Below are 19,574 nucleotides of genomic sequence, written 5' to 3'. Positions count from 1 at the left end.
CACTACAAAAAACTCCCAAGTCTACGGGAGACAGAAGCTCTCAGAGGCTTCTTCACAAAGCACCCAAAAAAAATTGGGCCACAGCAGCTCTCGGGGGCCACTTCTTAAGGTTCTAGGCAGGTCTGCAGGTGGCTTCCATGTTCTCAAATCACATTGAGGTCCACCAATTGTTGTCGACCAGGCTCTAGTGAGACTGCACACACTAATATAATGTTCAAGCAAATCCAAAGTTTATTCAAAAACACAGATATATATCACCTTAAGTGACCCCGCCCCAGGTACAGTGGTCTGACTCCAATTGGTTGAGGCTGGAAACATGTCCTTTTAAGGTGAAAACGAAACTTGTAAGGTGGTCCTTCAGACCCACCAAAATCAGGGGCTGCAACAGGTGATGAAGCAGTGTAGTTGAAATAAAAACTTCTCATTATTTTTCATTACTTATTTCTACAACTTTCAGAATTACAAGACCGTTTTTACTGTGCTTCCTACTCTGACACAGGTCTGCAGCTGACCTATAGATAGCACTTCTATTTTTTCCCTTAATGTGCAATAATTAATTCAGCACTACATATGCTTATTATGCTCTTGCTAACAACATATAAGGACCTCATCTTGTGAGCTGCAAATCTCAATGCAAACAAAAAGTGAAGGAGAAGAGCAGACTGACAGTTCTGAAAAATTGACTGTTCAGCCAACAGGTAGGCAGGTAGCAAGTGATCATGACTAAAAGTCACAAAAAGCTCTTATGCTGCTGGGTCAGATGGGATCTGATTCAGGCAGATGGTTCTCCTATACACAGAAGGCCCAGAACTTGCCCCAAACAGTTCAGTGAACAATTTATTTTATCATTTACATCCTAGAAAGTTAGTTGTAGTGTAACTTTAGAAGTCATAGTCCCCCAAGACAATGGGACTTCTTAGGGGATAAAACAGTCACTGCTTATTTGCCAGTTACTAAACGCTAGTAATACGGCAAAATAACAGAAATTCCAGTCAAACTCTCATCTCATTCTATATTCATATTCCTAACCCTGCTTTAGACTATAATATTTGTTTACACTCTCTCATTCTTTCAAAATTACAACTGCTTTCATAAAGCAGATTTCTAAAGATGGCTTTTCTTCTTGTTCAATTCTTGAAACCCAACATCTTTACATACAATCACCAATGCTTAGCAGATACCATAAGTCAAATTATTTCTTCTCTGGGTTAATTGCAGTGTTTGTCCATGAAATACATAGGATTTGTTCCTGCTTCAGTAAGTTTCTCAGGCATTCATGGCACCACCTGTAGGTTAAATTAAAATTTATGGAAGGAGCTAGTCAATCAGATATAAGAAGCCCACTTACAGAGGAAAAAAATTACAAAAAGAACCCCCCAAACCCCACAAAAATAAAAGAGACAGTGAGAGTCAGAATATCATTGACAACGTGGCATTTGGTCCCTGATTTTGTACCTTAATGCTCCTCCTGTCTGAAATGCAACTCTCCACCTGAAGAGTAATGTGAAAAAAATGTTTTCTCAATCAATGTTAAGTGACTGACAGCATTATTTAGAAGAGACTTTTACAATATTGTGCATAAATCCAAAGCATTTCTGAAAAAATGATTATATTGTTACATAGTTACAGTTCAGTGCTTGTTAAGCCATTTCTAGTTTTTACTCAGAGATTTTTAAGGCCCCTTTCCTGCTAAAGGTTCTTATACAGTCCTTGAAATGTAATGATACACTGTAACAACCCAGGACTTGTCTGAATAATGAGACATCAAGGGTGGGATTGCTATTGGAAAGAGTTATGTAACCACCTTTGTTCTGTGCACCTGCAGTGACAATATATTAGATGTGAAGATAACGTTTTACACATGCCACGTTCAAAACATTAAATATGTGTCATCTTCGTAGTATTTGCATTGATCACTCTTGGAAAGGACTCTCCAGAAGACATTGTGTTCATATTAACATGAGTGTATGCAAGAAATTCTCAGAGGGACACTAGCAAGATTTTTTTCTAAACTAACACACTGCAGCTCTTAAGATTGTATCCAGCTAATTAAAAGCTAAAACTCTGGCTACCTAACTGTACTAACCACGTTGAACTGCTGAATGCTGTTCTGCAAACAAGAAATTCTGTGCATGAGAAGAAACCATTTTAAAACCTGAATCACTTTTTTGTTTACAACTTTGCAGATTAACATTCACACACTGTCCCATCGAAAAGCCAAGATGCCCGAGGCCACTGTCGAACCACCAGAGGCTGAATTTAACAAGTCTTATGCTGCTCCCATGTGGCCATGCCTGGGAAATACAGGTAGGGAAATTTGTTCAGAAATTTTAGGGATAGAAGGTTCTGTCATTGAAAAGCCGGCATGCTGACTCATAAGAAAGAGACAAGAACACTTCACTTGGATACTTGGGTGTGTCATTTTTCATTATACCCACTTACAAAGTACATATTTTTTCAATTACAGAACACACACCAGAATTAGAATGTCTTTCAGTGGGCAACAGTGTTTTTCACTACCACAATAACTTAATATTTTAATATGTCCTGGTGTAGCCAGACAGGACATAAGGAATTTTTAGAAGTACTCAGTGAGGGCTGAATGTGGTTCCCACTGAAACCAGTGTAAATTTCAAAGTCAAAATGTTGTTAAGAGCATTTGAAAAACACTGCAATAAAATGTACCTAAAAATCATACTGCACTACCAGGCATCTGGACTGGAAGTCATATTCAGTACGTCATATTTATTTAAATTCCTATCTCTCAGTATCCCATCATTCTGTTACCTGTCTTTAAGATTCACCCTCTTCTTTTCTCTCACACTCCATAATTAAATTTCTTACTCATTTTGTTTCATTATCCATTGTTCCATTTACAATGTAATGAATTTTTTAAATTTATTCAATTTTTTAAACATCATTTAACCTGACTTTGAAACACATCAGATGCAGTACATTTCATACACGTTAGCAGTCTAAGATAAATAACAATAAAATATTTCCTTGCGAAAGACGAATTTGGAGTTATTTTATTTAAATACATCCCAATGTTTTTTAAATGGGAACTGCAAGAAAGTTCAGACTGATCACAATGAGATAGAAAAATGTAGTACTAGCCATCTATAACTTATTTTGTTAGGGACAGTAAAGAGGAAGAATTCTAATGGCTGGCCACAAATATCTAGAACTGCTGCAGATCAGTTCTTTCAGAGTAGTGAAGAACTTTCAAACATTTGTGCCCTCAAATACTGTCATTTTCTAATTCATTACTCTTTCTGAATTATCATTTAAGAAGACAGAAAAATCTAGAGGACAGAGGATATTTTCTCCTGTTTGATTACATGGTGCTACCAACTAACTAAATTAACTTCATAAGTCTTTGCAGCAGGATTTCCAATATTGGCAAGTACGCCATGTGTACTCATTTGTTTTCATTTTTTCCTAAACAGGAGCTAGCTTTTCTAAGTATGTTATATGTAAGAAGACACAAAAGAACTAAGATACAACCAGTTTGGGAATTGGAGTTTCAGACTGCAATACCTACAGAACAGCTTTTTGTCTGGCTGTAACCACTCCCAGACAGCTTATTAATACAACATCAAATTAGTCCACTTTATTTTTAACAGTGAAATTAAGTATATGTACTGACATATTTTATAAAAGTTTACTATTAATATATTGTGAAACAAAACTACATAAGAATCTCCTCTTTAAACCACATTCACTTATAGTGTACATATTCACTTAAATTTTTTCCAAAAAAAAATCTACCATTTTGATAAGCTATTGTAGTGGTTTTAGCTAGGCTTCAAATTAGCAGGCTCAGAGAATCTATGTGGATTGGGAGACAGCTATCACCTGACTGGGTAACCAAGGAAGTATTTCATACTAGATGACACAAACTTAAGATATGGGGCAGCAGTGGGAGGTGTTAGTTCAGTTCTATCATGGCTGCATTAAGAGGAGGACATCTGGCAGCTCCTCTTACTATGCTAGGCCTTGCTCCGGCTGCTGCTGCTTGCATTTTGTTTGAGTTCAGGGAAGTAGAAATATTTTGTTGTTAGCCTTTCTGTTTCTTGCAAGGTGCATTTTAGAGTGCTTATTAATCTAGAGTAATGGGCTTTGTATTAACCGGGGAGTGGGAAGTTATTTCTTGTTATACATAACTTGTGTAAGTGTGTGTTATATTGTAGTTTCTTCTTAATTCTCTCTTGTCTGTATAAATACATGTAGTTACTTTCAGCATAAACTTGCTTTGAGGGTTTTTTTTTCCCTCTCCCTCTTCTTTTTCTCTTAGCTGGTTGGGGGGGGGGAAAGAACCCTTTCACTCTGTATTGGACAGTTGGCATTTTGCCAGCTCAACCCAAGACAGATAAATGGTGCATTGGCCGGGAAACGAAGGACGCTGGCAAGTGTCCCAGAAGGTTAGCAAGGTTCCCGGGAGCATTGTTATAGAAACATTCCTTGACTTCTGCTTTGTTATGGTACTTCTAGAACAAATAAGATAAAGATGTCCTCTTGCTACTGGACACTCGTTTTATTCCTTGTACTGACTATTTCTGTGACCTCAGACAGCTCAACTCATACCTGCTGTGACTGTAGCCACTGCAAGGGGAAGCCTTACAGCCAAAGCAAGCTGTCCTTCTCTCCTGCCTCACCTCAACAAAGAGCAAACCCCAAGCGTGAGTCACATGGTGAACTGTTGTCCTTCCTGTGTGACCAGGGGAAAGACATGAGGAGGTGGGACAGTGCATCTACTTCTGTGCTTGAAGTCCAAGTATGGAAATCAAAACGTAAGAAAGCTGGTAAAAAAGCTGTCCACATGTTGAAGCAGAGATCCCAGAACAGAGCCAAGAACAGCAATTAAGCCGCCCGGCCTCCACCGAGAAGAGGAGGAGAATAACCAAGTCTACTGGACATTGCTGAACCAGAAAACTAGCCAAGGCTGTATCTCTACACTGACTTGTAGATGACAGCCAGTGCCTCTCTGAGGGTGGCTGGACCGATGGAAGAAAATTAATTGAAGCATAGAGAGGCCCATGTGGGCTGTTAGTGTGTGGCAGGACACTGCTGCTTAAGTATATTCTGTGGAGATTCATCATGTGGATGCTCATGTGCCCAAAGGCTGAGCTGAGGAACATCACACCTGGACTAGCATAAGGGAGAGTTGTTCCTGGCTCAATAGGCCCAGGATGCCTCAGGCCACCTGTCGGTGAACGAGGCCAAGGAGTAGATTTAACCATGGACATTATTTCCCACGTTATCCGCTATTGTGAAACCCCTGAGAAAGAGATAGTGACCCCAGTGTGGGGATAGAGACCCCTAAGAAGGGGATAGAGACCCCTGAGAAAAGGATAGAGACCCCTGAGAAGGTGATGGAGACCCTAGTGTGGAGATAGTAACCCCAGTGTGGAGATGGTGACCCCTGAAAAGAGGGTGGGATAATCCCAATGTGTGCCTCAAAGATATTTAACTTTGAAAAAAAAAGGTAACTTGCATTTTGACTTCTGTGTTGCAGGACATGAACCATCAGATGAAGAAGACCTGAGCTGAACTGGTGTTAGTGTCCAATGATGAACTGTTTTTTCCTACCTGAAGTACCTACCCCATCCTAATGGACTATTGCCTACAATACAGAGGGGTAGAAGACAGCCCTAGAAAGAACAAAGACTGTTTAAGCACAAGAATAAATAGATGTAAACTTCTAAAATACAAGGTTGACGTCACTTAGTATGAAATAAGGGGTGGAAGTTGTAGTGGTTTTAGCTAGGCCTCAAATTAGCAGGCTCAGAGAATCTATGTGGATTGGGAGACAGCTATCACCTGACTGGGTAACCAAGGAAGTATTTCATACTAGATGACACAAACTTAAGATATGGGGCAGCAGTGGGAGGTGTTAGTTCAGTTCTATCATGGCTGCATTAAGAGGAGGACGTCTGGCAGCAACTCTTACTATGCTAGGCCTTGCTCTGGCTACTGCTGCTTGCGTTTTGTTTGAGTTCAGGGAAGTAGAAATATTTTGTTGTTAGCCTTTCTGTTTCTTGCAAGGTGTATTTTAGAGTGCTTATTAATCTAGAGTAATGGGCTTTGTATTAACTGGGGAGTGGGAAGTTATTTCTTGTTATACATAACTTGTGTAAGTGTGTGTTATATTGTAGTTTCTTCTTAATTCTCTCTTGTCTGTATAAATACATGTAGTTAGTTTTGAGGGGGTTTTTTTCCCTCTCCCTCTTCTTTTTCCCTTAGCTAGTTGGGAGGGAGAAAAACCCTTTCACTCTGTCTTGGACAGCTGGCGTTTTGCCAGCTCAACCCAAGACAGATATAAATATTGAAATCCATGCAGCTATATAAGACAACACACGTTGGGATAAAAAAACCCAAACAACCAAGAACACTAGGCACAACATCTTAAAACTCAAAAACATAAATCTGACCAAAAGCCTTTCTTTCAAGATCTGTTTCTCTTGTTAGCCAGAAAATACAACCTGACTTGTCAGCAGAAAGGTTGGGGTCCTCTTCAATGAGAGCAATCTGGCAGGCAGTGCAGATCTGGCCTCCTATCCAAACAACAGTCAGCTGGGATTGCTGTACAGACGTCAAAGGTCCAGACACAACCTTATAAAGGCAAAGATGAACTCAAATACATTACATTCTGCTCTCCTTTTTACACCAAGTAACTTGCACTACATACACATATATTTTAAACCAATCAAGCACCTGAGATGGGCACCAGCTCACATAGCTGTAGGCAACACATTGGACCATTTTGATTTGTCTTTTTCAATCACCATCACCAACTATCTGAACCAAACAACATTTTCAGTCTCAGCTTGGTTTTGCCATATCAAGGTCTATCAGATGAGAAAACAAGAAAAAATTTCCTGGTAACAAGACTGTAAACTGCACTATTGTCTGAGTTCATATGGGAATTAACAGTGGCTGACTAACATCCCAAAACAGTTGCCATTCATCAGGGAATGCAATGGGGGTAGGAGACATTATCCACACTTCTCTTGCAATTTTCATCCTGTAAAACAAGAAACAATCATGAATTTTTCATTACAAAATATTCAGTCTGTTCATAACAGCATCACCACACTAATTGTTTGTTCCATTTCTTTGGGGGTTCTTTTGTGAGTTTTTTTTCTGGATTTGAAAGAAATGTGTTCCACATTTTCATTGTTTCCAGACACGGATTTCTAATTAATTGTGGCTAACAATGAGCAGCTTAATATGGTATTTCTCATAGCTTCAAGAAATAAGAAGAGATGTCATAAATCCTATACAAACCTATAAAGTCTGATAGATGCAAATATGTATTTGCATTTAAATTTCAAAATCACAGGATTTCAGATACAACCAGCTCTTCTCTTTCATGAGTTTTATTTCAATTCTGCAACTTTGACTTTTTGAGGGTTTCCATCACTTTATTTTGAACATTCTTAGAAAATGTTTATGTTGTCACTAATGAAACCACACAACAATATTGGAAGGGACCTTTCAAGATTGTCTAGTCCACTTTCCCACTCAGACTAGAGCCAGCTTTGAAGTAAGATCCACATTCCTTACAATCTTGTCAAGCACTGAGCATCTCCAGTCTCCACAGCCCCTCTAAGCAACATTCTCCAGTATTTAACCTTCCTCACTGAAATCTTTCCTAATATTCCTATTCAGAATTTCACCTAATGCAACATCAGTCCATTGATTCTTACCCTTTTCCTCTGCACCTTCTGAAGCCTGTACTCTCTACAATCACCCATTGAAAAACTGAAAAGAGTAAGCTCCCTCCAAGTCACTCCTTCTCCAAGACAGAACAACCCAGTTTCTGAGACTCTGAATACCATGGGCTTCAGCAACCATCTCAATGGCTTACCCTTGGAGCCTTTCCAGTATGTCTGCATCTTTTCTTTACTAATGAGACCAAGCTGCACACAGCACTCCCGGCACCATCTCATGAGTGCTGAATTGAAGAGATTAATGAATTCCCTCAATCAAGCTGTTCTTAATGCTGGACAGGGTGGGCTTAGCCTTCACTGCTGCAAGGACATGCTGCTGATTTCTGTTCAACTTCTTCTTCACCCAAATTCCCAGATCTTGCTTTACAAAGCAGCTTTCTAGCCAGTCAATCCCCATTGTATCTGCTGCATAAGACTGGTCCCTTCCAAGTGCAGGACTCAGCACTTCTGTTGGACTTCAAAAGGTCGACATCGGTCTGCTTTTTCAACCCGTTGTGCTTTTGAATATCAGTCCTGACCTCCAGCCTATCAACCATTCCCCACCCCAATGTGATGTCATCTGTGGACTTCCAAAGGCTGTGCTCCATCCCATTTTCTAGGTGATTGATGAAGTCAGTAAATGTCAGCAATACAAAACCCCGAGGAATGTAATGCCTACAGCCACTATCTGAATTCCTACTCTTCAAACCTATCAGTCCAGCCAGTTTTGCACTCACATGGAATTCTACCAATCCTTCAGCTACAAAGAGGCTGTGTCAAATGTTTTGCTTTCTACATGCCCACACTGTTAATCACATCATTGTATAAAGCAATCAAGTTGGTCAGGCACAATTTGACCAGGTAATTCTGTGCTTGCTTTTCACTATCACCTTTTGCTGATGGCTCTGGAAACTATTTCAGGAAGACTGGCTCCAGTGATCTCCCTGGTGACTTTGATTAGGCTTGAAATTCCCCAAATCCACCTTATCTTTCTTTAGGATAGCTGTGATGCTTGCTTTCTTGCAGTCATAAAGTTCTTCACCCAGGCATCATGCCTGTTTGAATGTCACAGAGAGATGTTTCATTATGACATGCAGCATTGGAGCATCCCACTTAGTCCCATGAACTTCTGTGTAAGTATAGATTGCTTAAGAAATCTTTAACTCAATCTTCCTTTACCGTGGCCCACACTTGGCCTCTGTGTACACAGGCTTAGGCAAACTGACAGCAGACCTTGTCAGTAAAGAGCAAAAAGTGCTGTTGCCTTTTGTACTTCCTGTGTGACTGGGCCCACCACCTTATTTTTTCCCCAGGTCTACATGTTCTTCAGGCTGCTCTTGCTGCTTAGGCAGCTATAACAGCCCTTCTTAATGCCCTTGTCATTCCCCACAAATTTCAGTTCCAGATGAGTTTGGCTCTTCTCTTTCATTTGAGAAATGTTTATTTCTTTCATGTAGCTCATACTCACTTCCATTGATGTACAAGTGACTTGAGTTCAGTCAGAGCTGCCCATTCAGCCATGCGGACCTCCTGCCATACCTCCTCAGTCTGTGAACTTCAAAACACACTGTTCCTATGCCTGAAGGAAGCTATTTTTGACAACCAAAAAGCTGTTTCAGACCTCTCCATGGCTGCATCCCATGGTATCTAATCTATAAGCTCAGGAAGTTTAAGTCCATTCTTCCAAAGACAAGGCTTATTGTTCTGCCACAAGGCTTATTGTTCTTTCGCTTTTCCCACAGTAATACATCAGATAAACCTAGGAAAACCTTTCTTAACATTCTGATAAAAAAGTGCTACCACTAATCATAAACACAATCTAAACTAAACTACTACCAGGGTAAATGTACCTGTGTAAAGGTCTGAAAGAATTTCATAAATATGCACATGGCCTTTCATTCAAGTCTGAAGATAAAGCAAAGATGAGAGACGTGTAACTCACCAATGTTGAAAAATCCCAGACAGAACTCCATTCTTGTCCCACAAGTGTTTAAATGTGCAAGGAAGCCATTTGTTTTACCTGGTGTCTCCAAAAAGCTCCATGTTGACCCACATTTTTTCAAAGAGGGAACTGCAGCAAAGCTTGATCACAGCATAACTACACACCCAGTCAGACAGCACACACTGCTGCCCCAGCAAGATCAGGACACATATAATGCAGTCAGAAGGTTTTTTCTTCTTTTAATTGAAATGCTGTTTAAAGGAAAATGCTAATTATTGCAAAATATCTACCCCTGCATCCTATCTGTTAAATTTAAAGGAGTTGGCATATTCTATCCCATGTGCCTTTACTACAGGACAGAGGACTTGAGTCTAAAATACAGGAATATAATTCTACCCTTTTGTTTCCAGCTTCCTCTGCAAAATGGTTACATTAGTCTGGTCTTCATGTTAGTGTTCAACATAAATTCTGAGACCAGAGTAATAGTGTTTACCACACTCCTCTAAGCTCAGCTTCACTGAATAAGCATTCTAATCACTGGACTACAGTCATGATGCATCTTGCTTGGTCATGAACCTGCAATACCATTCTGTGTGTGCAGAAATAACAGAGGAAGGCCCTAGGCTAGCCCATGACTTAATGATAACTGGAATCTCCAGGGAGACAGATGAAATCCAGAGAGGTGCCTCAGAGCAGAAAGTGAACTGTACCATGACTCCCACTTATTTCACATCTGATTCAAAACTGAGATGTTTACATGTCACAGCTGGAAAAGCAAATGCATGTTTGCTCTACTGTGAATAAAAACAGAAGCATTTTTGTGGGTGCTACTGTGCTGCTACATACTCCACAATATTAAGAATTAAATGAGGTTTTTCTAACTGCAAAAAAGGCAGTGACAAGCTGATTAATTCCATCAAGCATCAACCCAAGTGTTCTAACTAAACTAAGCTTCAGATAAAATTTATGGCATAAAGCTTTTGAACTAAAAATTAAATCAAGTTAAATACTTCTCCAGAAATTATTATAATGAAGAACTAATATAATTAATAAGCAGTAGTGTAACTTGCAACCTAATCACTGAATGCATTCCAATCAATGACTACAGGAAGGAAGACCTGTGTAAATACTGTGATGTTAGGTTTGTCACCACAGCTTGCTGGAACCTCACCTCTGTGCCAGAGTACAGAAATGTCACGGACAGGCAGACAAGCTGTGATGTGAATAAAGGCATGGAGCCTCCGTTGGTTTGCACTGGGTTATCTGATAGAGGCAGAGCCCCAGTATGGAGCTGAACCACAGAGGAGCAACCACTGTTGGGAGCTAAACAACTTCAACTCCAGAGTTCTACACCTGAGTACTCAGAAAACAACCCAGAGAGAACAATGCTAGAATTTTGTTTTCCTCTTCACCTCTTTTCCTTTTATCCATTTCCTTCCTGAAATTAAGCCTCTGGAATTGTTATTCCACCAATGCCACACATTGTAGTTCAGATCTTACTATGACAGTAAAACAGAGGCATAGGGATAAAAAGCAGTATCCCCACTCTGCAAGGGTAAATGATTCTGTAAGAGACTAAAGCACAGTGGGTCCAACTAGATGCTTCAAATGCTAGCTGACATGGTCTAAACCACTGATCATACCAGTTGCTTATGTAAAACAGGACTGGCTACTCTTCGAGAGGAAAAATTAGTATTTCATGAATGAAATGACAGAGCTGTTTCTGTTTTGCCAGAGGATACAACTCCAAGGTCCCTTAGAGCTCTGAACAAGGCAGAAGGCTACCCGTTCTCCACTATGTGATAGTAGGGTGGGGATTTTCCATATGTAGTTTCCGTCTTTCAAACAGGAGCATGATATTTTATCACGTTTCTAGAGAATTCACCATCTTCCTCACAAAAACAGAGTTTTTACACTGACAAAATTCAGCAGGCCCACTTCTCTTCAACATCTTCATAAACAACTTGGACACAGGACTCGAAATAGTATTAAGCAATTTTGCCAGTGACACTAAATTGGGAGGAGCTGTCAACTCTGTCGAAGGCAGAGGTCTTGTCGAGTGACCTCAAAAAACTAGAGGGGGCAATCACCAACTCTATTAAGTTCAACAAGACAAAATCATGGATTCTGCACCTGGGGTAGGGTCACCTTGGATGTCTGGCAGACTAGGGAATGAGAGGCAGAACAGTGCTGCAGAAAAGGATCTGGGGGTCCTGGTTGACAGCAAGTTGAATGTGAGTCAGCAGTGCCCTGGCAGCCAGGAGGGCCAACCATGTCCTGGGGGGCATCAGGCAAAGCATCACCAGTCAGTCAAAGGAGGGGATTGTCCTGCTCTGCTCTGCTCTGCAGTGGGGCGGCCTCACCTTGGATATTGTGTGCAGTTTTGGGCACCAAAATGTAAGAAAGATATTCAGCTACTAGAAAGTATCCAGAGGAGGGCTATGAAGCTGGTGAACAGGTCTAGAGGGAAAGCTGTATAAGTGCCTGAGGTCAGTTGGTCTGTTCAGCCTGGAGAAGAAGAGACTGAGGGGAGACCTCATTGCGGTTACAACTTCCCTGTGAGGGGAAGAGGAAGGGCAGGCATCGATCGCCTCTCTGGGATGACCAGTGACAAAACCCAAGGAAAGGGCCTTAAGTTGTGTCAGGAGAGGTTTAGATTGGATATTGGAAAAAGGTTCTGTACCCAGCGGGTGGTTAGGCACTGAAACAAGAACTGCATGGGGACACGTGGTCAGCTTGGCTTAAAGGGACTGGGCAGCTCAATACCTAAGAGAATGCAAAAGTTCATGCCCAGGAAATGCCAGTTCAAACTCAGTATCTGACATTTTAGAAACTGACACAGATGTCACGGTGCAGTTTATCTCCCAGACATTCATGTTGTCGCTGACTTGGAGTGACAGAACAGTGGTATTACACTACAGCAATTCAAATTCAGACTGTACATCAGCTTGTATTTAATTCACGTGAATTGTTTCCACCTTCTGACCATGAAGAATAAATAAAGGTGAAGTCCCTGGGTTGCTCACAGGCTTTTATCATCTACCTACATTTGATTACCTGCGGAGCAAAAAAGATCAAGACATCTTCCAGTGCATGCTTTAGGTCCATCCATAATGTAGACTCAAAGGGTATGTAGAATAACCCACTTTCTCACATCCACCTCCTTGGTGTTTACTGTGATGAAGTTTGCTGCCTCCTTGTGATGAAGTTAACATATCTCCCTTCATTATGTGGCCTCAGAAATCACAAGACACAGGAGCTGTAGGGAAGTCATCATCCAGCCACAGAATCGAGTCATTCTTGTGATACACACTCAGCTATCTGCCCAGGGATGTCATACCTCTGGGTATGGGGTAGTTTTCTTCTTCTGTGTACGTGATACAGGAGTTACACTGTCAGGCTGCCCCTAGAGAACCACCTTTTTATTCCTAACTCAGCTATAGACCAGCCACCTTCAGAAGCACTAGCTGATCTTCCAGTTTAAGTCACATCCTAGGGTAAAAACCCTGAAGGGCCAGGACATTCAAAAGTACTTACAGAATTCTTTCAAGTAGAATGAATTCAAATGGCTTTACCAAACTTGCAAGTTTGATCTGAACAGAAAACCCAACTCATAGCCTTTACCTGTCCATCCTCTACACTCACACATTTCTTTAAGACCTTTGGTGTTCACAAATAACTCTATTTTCCAGTTTTTCTCAAGGCATCTGCCTAGTGGCTTTCAAGTATCTTTAATCATAAAAACTGGTTACTTGTGACTTTATCAGAAAGAACAGGTGTTTATTGTATTTACACTGGCAGACACAGGGGTAACCCTAACTTCAAGAAAATTTATTGTCTTGGGAGATATGATAACAGTGTTGCATGAAAAACTAACTGTATGCAGCAACACAGAGAAACTACTATTCACTTAAGGCCAAAATCTGCTCACTAATATCTGGACTCTAAAAGGCATATACACACTACATCATGCTGCTTATATGCCAAGATGAAATGCCTTGAGCATCTTACAAGAGTTCAGTATTTTCAAGTCCTCAATTTGATCAAAATCACAATATTAAGTACCCATGCACTATAGAACTATCACAGCTGCCATTGAGACTATGTTTTGCCCCTTCTCATTGGAAAAAATGAGTGTTATAATGCTAATGACAGAGAGCTCCAACAGGAGGTGTATGTTCCCAACACACTGCACTGTCCCAACACAAGTCTTGCACAGGGTGTTCAAATTTCACTTTAAAAAAACAATTTCCATGGCAGCCTACACTGGCTTTATGAATATTTACATACCATATCAAAAAACCCTGCAGGTTTTCTTCCCAAGAGACATGAAAGTTTGCTGAACAGTTCAGTTGCACCTTCAGGTTTCAAATGCCATGGCAAATTACTGCCTACAGAAGATTTGTTAGCAGACCAAAACCTACTTAAATTCCAGAGAACATCCTTTTAACCTGCAGAACTGTTTCCATAAGTAAGGCACACCAGACAGAGACAATTCCCACATGCTTCATCTTTATTGTGCGAATGTCGTTCAGAGCATTTATTACTCTCTGTAGACACACATTAAAAAAAACAATACGCTAACAGTGGCTAGATTGATGGACAACATATGAAGTCTATTTGGTGGTGACTTGTACACATGCAGTTAACTCTTATGGTGTAAAACCCTTAGCCAGGAGGCCAGCCCAACTGACGGCCACCCAGCACATGGAGATGTACGTGATAGACAGACTGCCCACCCTCAGGCCCTTCGTTCACAACCATCCGGTATCCATTGGTCAGGCCCAGGTTAGCAGCACACTTCTTGCCAACAATCATTAAATGCCCAAGAAGCTGGAGGAGAAAGAAAAAAAAAAGAAAAAACAAAAACCAGAAAACACACAAAAAGGGAAACAGGGCAAGAAGGGAAGGAATGAGAGCAGAGAATCAGTAAGCCAATAAGCTAATTCTCAGAAACTCAGTCATTGCCCTTCAAATTGTTATCTGACTGCAACTGACATTTTCTAAGAAAAACTATAAAGACTGAGTAGGCACAATACAGGGGGGAAATATAGCTACAGATTTTTTTCAAGCTAGGCTGTGACAGACTACAGAAGTGTCACAGAAGCCAAATTTATTTCATGGTTTAAGCCCCTATTACTATTTCAGACAACACATATAATTCTGATAGAAAAGAAGCTTTATCTTACCATGTAAAGGCTTACAAAATCTTTAGCTTGATGTTTATAGTTACAAATGAAATATTCAGCTAACTTTCCCTTTCTTCACCTCTGACCTGCTAAAAACCCCAAAGCCCATATTAGAGGAAGTACTACTGCCTGTAAACCATGAAAACAGACATCAAGACTATAACCTAATATAATAAATACCAATTCATTTTCCATGGCAAATCCACACAGAGAAATATATTTTGCTTTCTAAGATGAATTTTTCAAGAAAACCCTAACTCTATTATCATTTTAAGTTAAGGAAGAAGGATTACAGTATCAGAAAACTGTCTCTGACATGTCAAGAGGAAAAGAAAGAGAGGCTACTACATTATGAAGTAATTAGAGGCATGGTGTAGAGAAAGCTTCTAGAGTACTTACAGATTCATCAGAATCTTCTGCTTCAGACAACCTGACAATTGGCTTCTTAGGAATCACTAGGAAATGTGTTGGAGCTTGAGGTGAGATATCATGGAATGCGAGGCACTAGAGAAACAGCAAACAGTTAATATATAATTCACCTCATTAAACCAATTGCTAAATACGTACATATGCAGATTATCAGATAACCCAAACATAAGCAGATTATTTTTCTTGAATGATTTATTATTTGGCATCTAATTTCTAAAAACAAAACACTACTTACCAAGACCTGTTGGCATGAAAACAAAAAAGAAATTGCTACTCCATTTAAAAGCTATAGTCTTCTCAGCAAAGTTAAATGCAATCAGGTTCATGATTTATTACTTCAACAGAAGCATAAACAACTAATGGAGCTGTTGGCATGTGCGCCTACAAAAAGTACATTTATGCTCATTTCGATTTTTTATTAACACCATGTTTAAGAAAACAAATGGCAAAGAGTTGCTAATAATCTTCCAGTTATGTCTGAATATTGACTTGGTCCAAAGGCAGCAAGGAAATTCCAAAGAACTTGAAGTTATGTGATTGAGGCCGTATTACACTTCTCAAAGCACCAGCTATTTCAGAAAAAAATATTTCACAGTAATGCATTAAGACTGGCTCTATTTCAGACATTCCTACGCTGAGGGAAAGGCATCACTTTTAAAATATGAACAACCAGCAGTAGCGAGTAGTTGACTCTCAACTGAAGTTGTGCAAATACCAAAATTACTACTAATCAAAAACTGAATGCAGCATCTAACGATATCAAATAAATGTCAAATTATGAATTGCCAGTAGGTAAGAGAAATAAAAGAGAAAGCCAAGAAAGATAAAAGGAAGCTATGCCTCTGTACAAACGGCCAACCAGGACAATTTGGAGATGTCCAGCATGTGCTCTGCCATCATCAGTCCAAGGACATCTCTGACTTACCCTTCACATTTAACAGCAACACACCTGGCAGTTACTGGTTATGTCACAGAGAGTTCATATGTACAATCACATAGTGAGATTCTTCAAAATATTTATTTCCTGGATAGTTTTACTTGTGAATTAGTAAACTGAATGAACTGCTTTTTAATTCCAAGAAGAACTGTGGCCTTTGCCAAGAGTAGAAAAGGTGCTGAAAAGCCCAAACTTAACTTGCGGTAACAATCTTTTGGTTTTTCTATACATCTGTTCTGTAGTGTTAAGGTATTTTAAGAAGATAATGCCCAGTTTTGAATCTGATGAGCTGCTCATTTCTCCCAGTCAGAGGACAGTAAGCAAATAATCAAAGAATAAAAGTAAGTTGCACCCAATTAAAAAAAAATCTTACTTCCAGCTGATAATTTTGTAAGCACTTTTTCTATTAAATGTGGCCCACAGAGAGGCAGAATCCAAATGGTCAAACTGAGTCAAAAAATTTAAAGAGCAGACGACCAGTAGTAAAAAATTTTTTATGGAACAAAAAGCATAAGTAGCATCAAGATTAAAAAGCACAGCAAGTCCATAGTAAACCAGTGTAAACTTCAGAAAGTTTAGTTTCGACTGGAACAACAGTGATAAGGCAAAATTCCACAGAGACTTTGTACTTTTTAGTATTTCCTTTTCTCTGCATGTTAATTAATGATTAAAAGCCTTCTTTACCCTTCTCATTGCAATATTTCCAGTCACCTCTAGACAGACCTTGATGGAGCCAACAAAACTAATTAAAAGATCACTCACTAGTCAACTACACTCTGAAAGAAATTCTACATTTCTGTGAAATTTAAGGTAAAAATCAACCAAGACACTGAAGGTAATTGCTGTTTCAGAAAATATTCTGCACTAATGGCTACCAACAGTGACTATGTGCTATAAATCACTCAGCGAAGTCAATGGCCTGGTTCCCAAACAGAGGGTGCTCTGGTTACTGTGCTGTAGCCTCTGCAGCTGAAGAAAAACCTCAGGTAGCTTTGACCGGGGAAAGAAAAGAATGCACACCCTCACATAAACACAGTGTATTAACATAAGCGTGATTTTCAGAAAGCAGGTAACACGCCTAACATTCTTGAGAGCAGATGGCAACTCAACATCTCTGTATCTATTATGAAAACACTGTTTCAAGCTATGGACACTTTTTAAACACATAAATCTGACATTCCTAGCGAGCGTATTCTACACTGAAAATAATCCCTTACTTAATGGGAGCTCCCGTATTTGGGAGCGGGGGGACGGCAAGGGAGCTTGAACGCTAGTTCGCTTACATCTTGGAGATAATGACCGCATTTTTTCATGAGCTAATTATTCAATTTAGCCTCTAACATGCTGTGGTGCACCAGCATCGCTCAGTGCTACGAGATCCACCGCACCACTGAAAGCGGTATTTGCTGCCTGCAGGATGACCACTATTACTTAATAAGAGCTCGAAAAGTTTTAATTCTCTTTAAATTTTCCCTTTAACAATCTCTCTCGGAAGTTCACAGCCAAGGCCTGGCAAGTAGAGCTGCATTACCTCTATAAGGCTATGAGGGACCTGCAAAAGCACCCAGATAGGCTGCACTTTTCGGACCCTGCAAAGAGACCGCTTGCAGTTAAGGTGTGACGGCTACTCTCCTATGCCAGCTGTGCGAGCTCTCGTCCCTTGGCAGGGAGCCCGATGGAGTTCCAGGGACGGTGCACGATGGCCTGGCCCGCAGCGCCGCGCCGCGCTCCTGAGTACCTCAACGGCATCCCCCGGCCTCTGCGAGCCGCGGGCGGCCGCGTCTGCACCCCTCGCACCTGCTCGTCCTCGTAGATGATGTTGGCGGGAATCTCCTTGCGGATGATCTTCCCGAAGATGGTGTCCCCGCCAGGGCGCGCCGCCTGCGCCTTGCTGATCTCGTCAGCCATGGCGGTCGCTCCCGCGCGTCACCCGCCCGCCTCCACGCCCCGTTCCAGCGGCCACGCCCGCGGCGGCGCTGATTGGACCAGCAGATGGCGACGGGCCGTGCCAGCCTGTCGATTGGTGGCTTCGCCTGTCCTTCTTCCCTTTGGCACCGCCCACCGCGCTGGCGCGCCCGCGCTAACCCCGAGCCGCGCAGGAATCCGCCAGGGGCTGGTCTTGGCGGAGGGATCAAGGTAGTGAAGCGTCCTCTGCGGAGTTAGTGCCGCCCCAGGAGGGGCTGTTGTAGCCAGAAATGCAGCCTTATCAAGTCCTGCCCAAATATCTGTGTCACTTCTTGGGACTTCGCCTTGCAGACTGCTCCGGGCAAGGCTCTCGTTACCTTTTCCATGCAAGCTTGCAGGCGTCGGGTGTGGCTGGAATCGGGGTGGCTCCTGCAGCCCTTCTGCACATGAGTAATGTCCTGACCATGAAACAGAATAATCAATATGACTAACCAGTATGGCCACGGAGGACAATACAGTGTTACACAGCTACACATCTAGTCGTAAATACTTTTTTTATATATGACACCAGACACGAAATAGGAGAAATGGAAAAGCGGGGGGGGGGAGAGAAAAAGAGTAACAAAAGGCTTCCTTTTCATGTGGTTTAACAACACGAAGGGCCAGGTGCTGCTACATAATCAGGTCAGCCCTGGTATCATTACAACCTGAAGGATGAACTGATGGAGAGGCAGGGAATAAATATTGATAAGTGGTTTAATCCTAATATGCTTCCACATTTGATTATCTGAACATGTTACAAAAAGAGCAGAATTTGTCATATATTGCTGACAAAAACTCTGAATTTGTTTATCTTCAGATACCGTTAAAAAAAGCTATGATGAAGCACATTAAACTTTGGGATGATATTCTGTTCCTCAGTTGATGGTTCTCAGTTTTGTTACTCTGACATGCATGTGTCCTACAGATGGTATTGGAGCTTTATGGCAACTAAAACAAGGATAGAATTGGTGCTTCCAAGTCAAATTTCTTTGATTTTTATTGTTGCCTAATCATGGTTGTTCAGTACAAATACATGATTAATTTTATTCCCTTATTTTCTCAGGAATTAAAAATATTTTGTGAAAGAATAGAAGATCTGACAGATTCCAGAGTTTAATATACAAATACTTACTCAGGATTTATTTGCACCTGCTAATCTACTTTTACTTGTTCCTTGGGCTGTGGTGGAGTCAGTCCAGAAAGCATATTTCTATGTCAAGAGAAGATGAAAAGAGACAATTTTAGAAGTTTCTCTGAAAAAGCAAAAAACATTTTATTCACATAGTTGACTCCAACATACATTTTCATTTCACTCTGTAAATGGCAAATTTTATATTATTTTTAATAAATTATTTTCAAAGGGTTTAATTTACTCATTCACAGTTGCAATAATTATTTCCGGAAATAAATTTAAG

The 19,574-nt window shown here is 40.7% G+C and overlaps 1 protein-coding gene and 1 long non-coding RNA gene across 2 annotated transcripts; both read right to left on the bottom strand.

The window, feature by feature from the left end:
- Nucleotides 1–219: 219 nt before the first annotated feature.
- LOC139684934 (uncharacterized) lies at nt 220–10,145 on the bottom strand. Its single transcript, XR_011699998.1, has 3 exons — nt 6,486–10,145; nt 1,456–1,491; nt 220–1,286 (listed from the first exon to the last, which is right to left on the bottom strand). It is a non-coding gene; the product is annotated as an uncharacterized lncRNA (long non-coding RNA).
- A 4,007-nt stretch (nt 10,146–14,152) lies between these two features.
- HINT1 (histidine triad nucleotide binding protein 1) lies at nt 14,153–18,153 on the bottom strand. The gene is made up of 3 exons (XM_071580160.1): nt 18,010–18,153; nt 15,246–15,350; nt 14,153–14,490 (listed from the first exon to the last, which is right to left on the bottom strand). The coding sequence occupies exons 1-3, from the start codon at nt 18,118–18,120 to the stop codon at nt 14,326–14,328; spliced, it is 381 nt and encodes a 126-aa protein (XP_071436261.1). The 5' UTR covers nt 18,121–18,153; the 3' UTR covers nt 14,153–14,325.
- Nucleotides 18,154–19,574: the final 1,421 nt, after the last annotated feature.

This window comes from Pithys albifrons, chromosome Z (assembly GCF_047495875.1).
Source record: "Pithys albifrons albifrons isolate INPA30051 chromosome Z, PitAlb_v1, whole genome shotgun sequence".
NCBI classification, from domain to species: Eukaryota; Metazoa; Chordata; class Aves; order Passeriformes; family Thamnophilidae; genus Pithys; species Pithys albifrons.
Note: the sequence above shows the minus strand (reverse complement) of the source record. Positions and strands in the feature narration are given on the sequence as shown.

Coding starts and splice junctions, on each gene's coding strand:
- HINT1 (XM_071580160.1), bottom strand. CDS start 18,120: ATGGCTGACGAGATCAGCAAGGCGCAGGCGGCGCGCCCTGGCGGGGAC. Junction 15,351..18,009: donor TCATCTACGAGGACGAGCAG/GTGCGAGGGGTG, acceptor CTGTTTCTCTAG/TGCCTCGCATTCCATGATAT. Junction 14,491..15,245: donor CAGAAGATTCTGATGAATCT/GTAAGTACTCTA, acceptor TTTCTCCTCCAG/CTTCTTGGGCATTTAATGAT.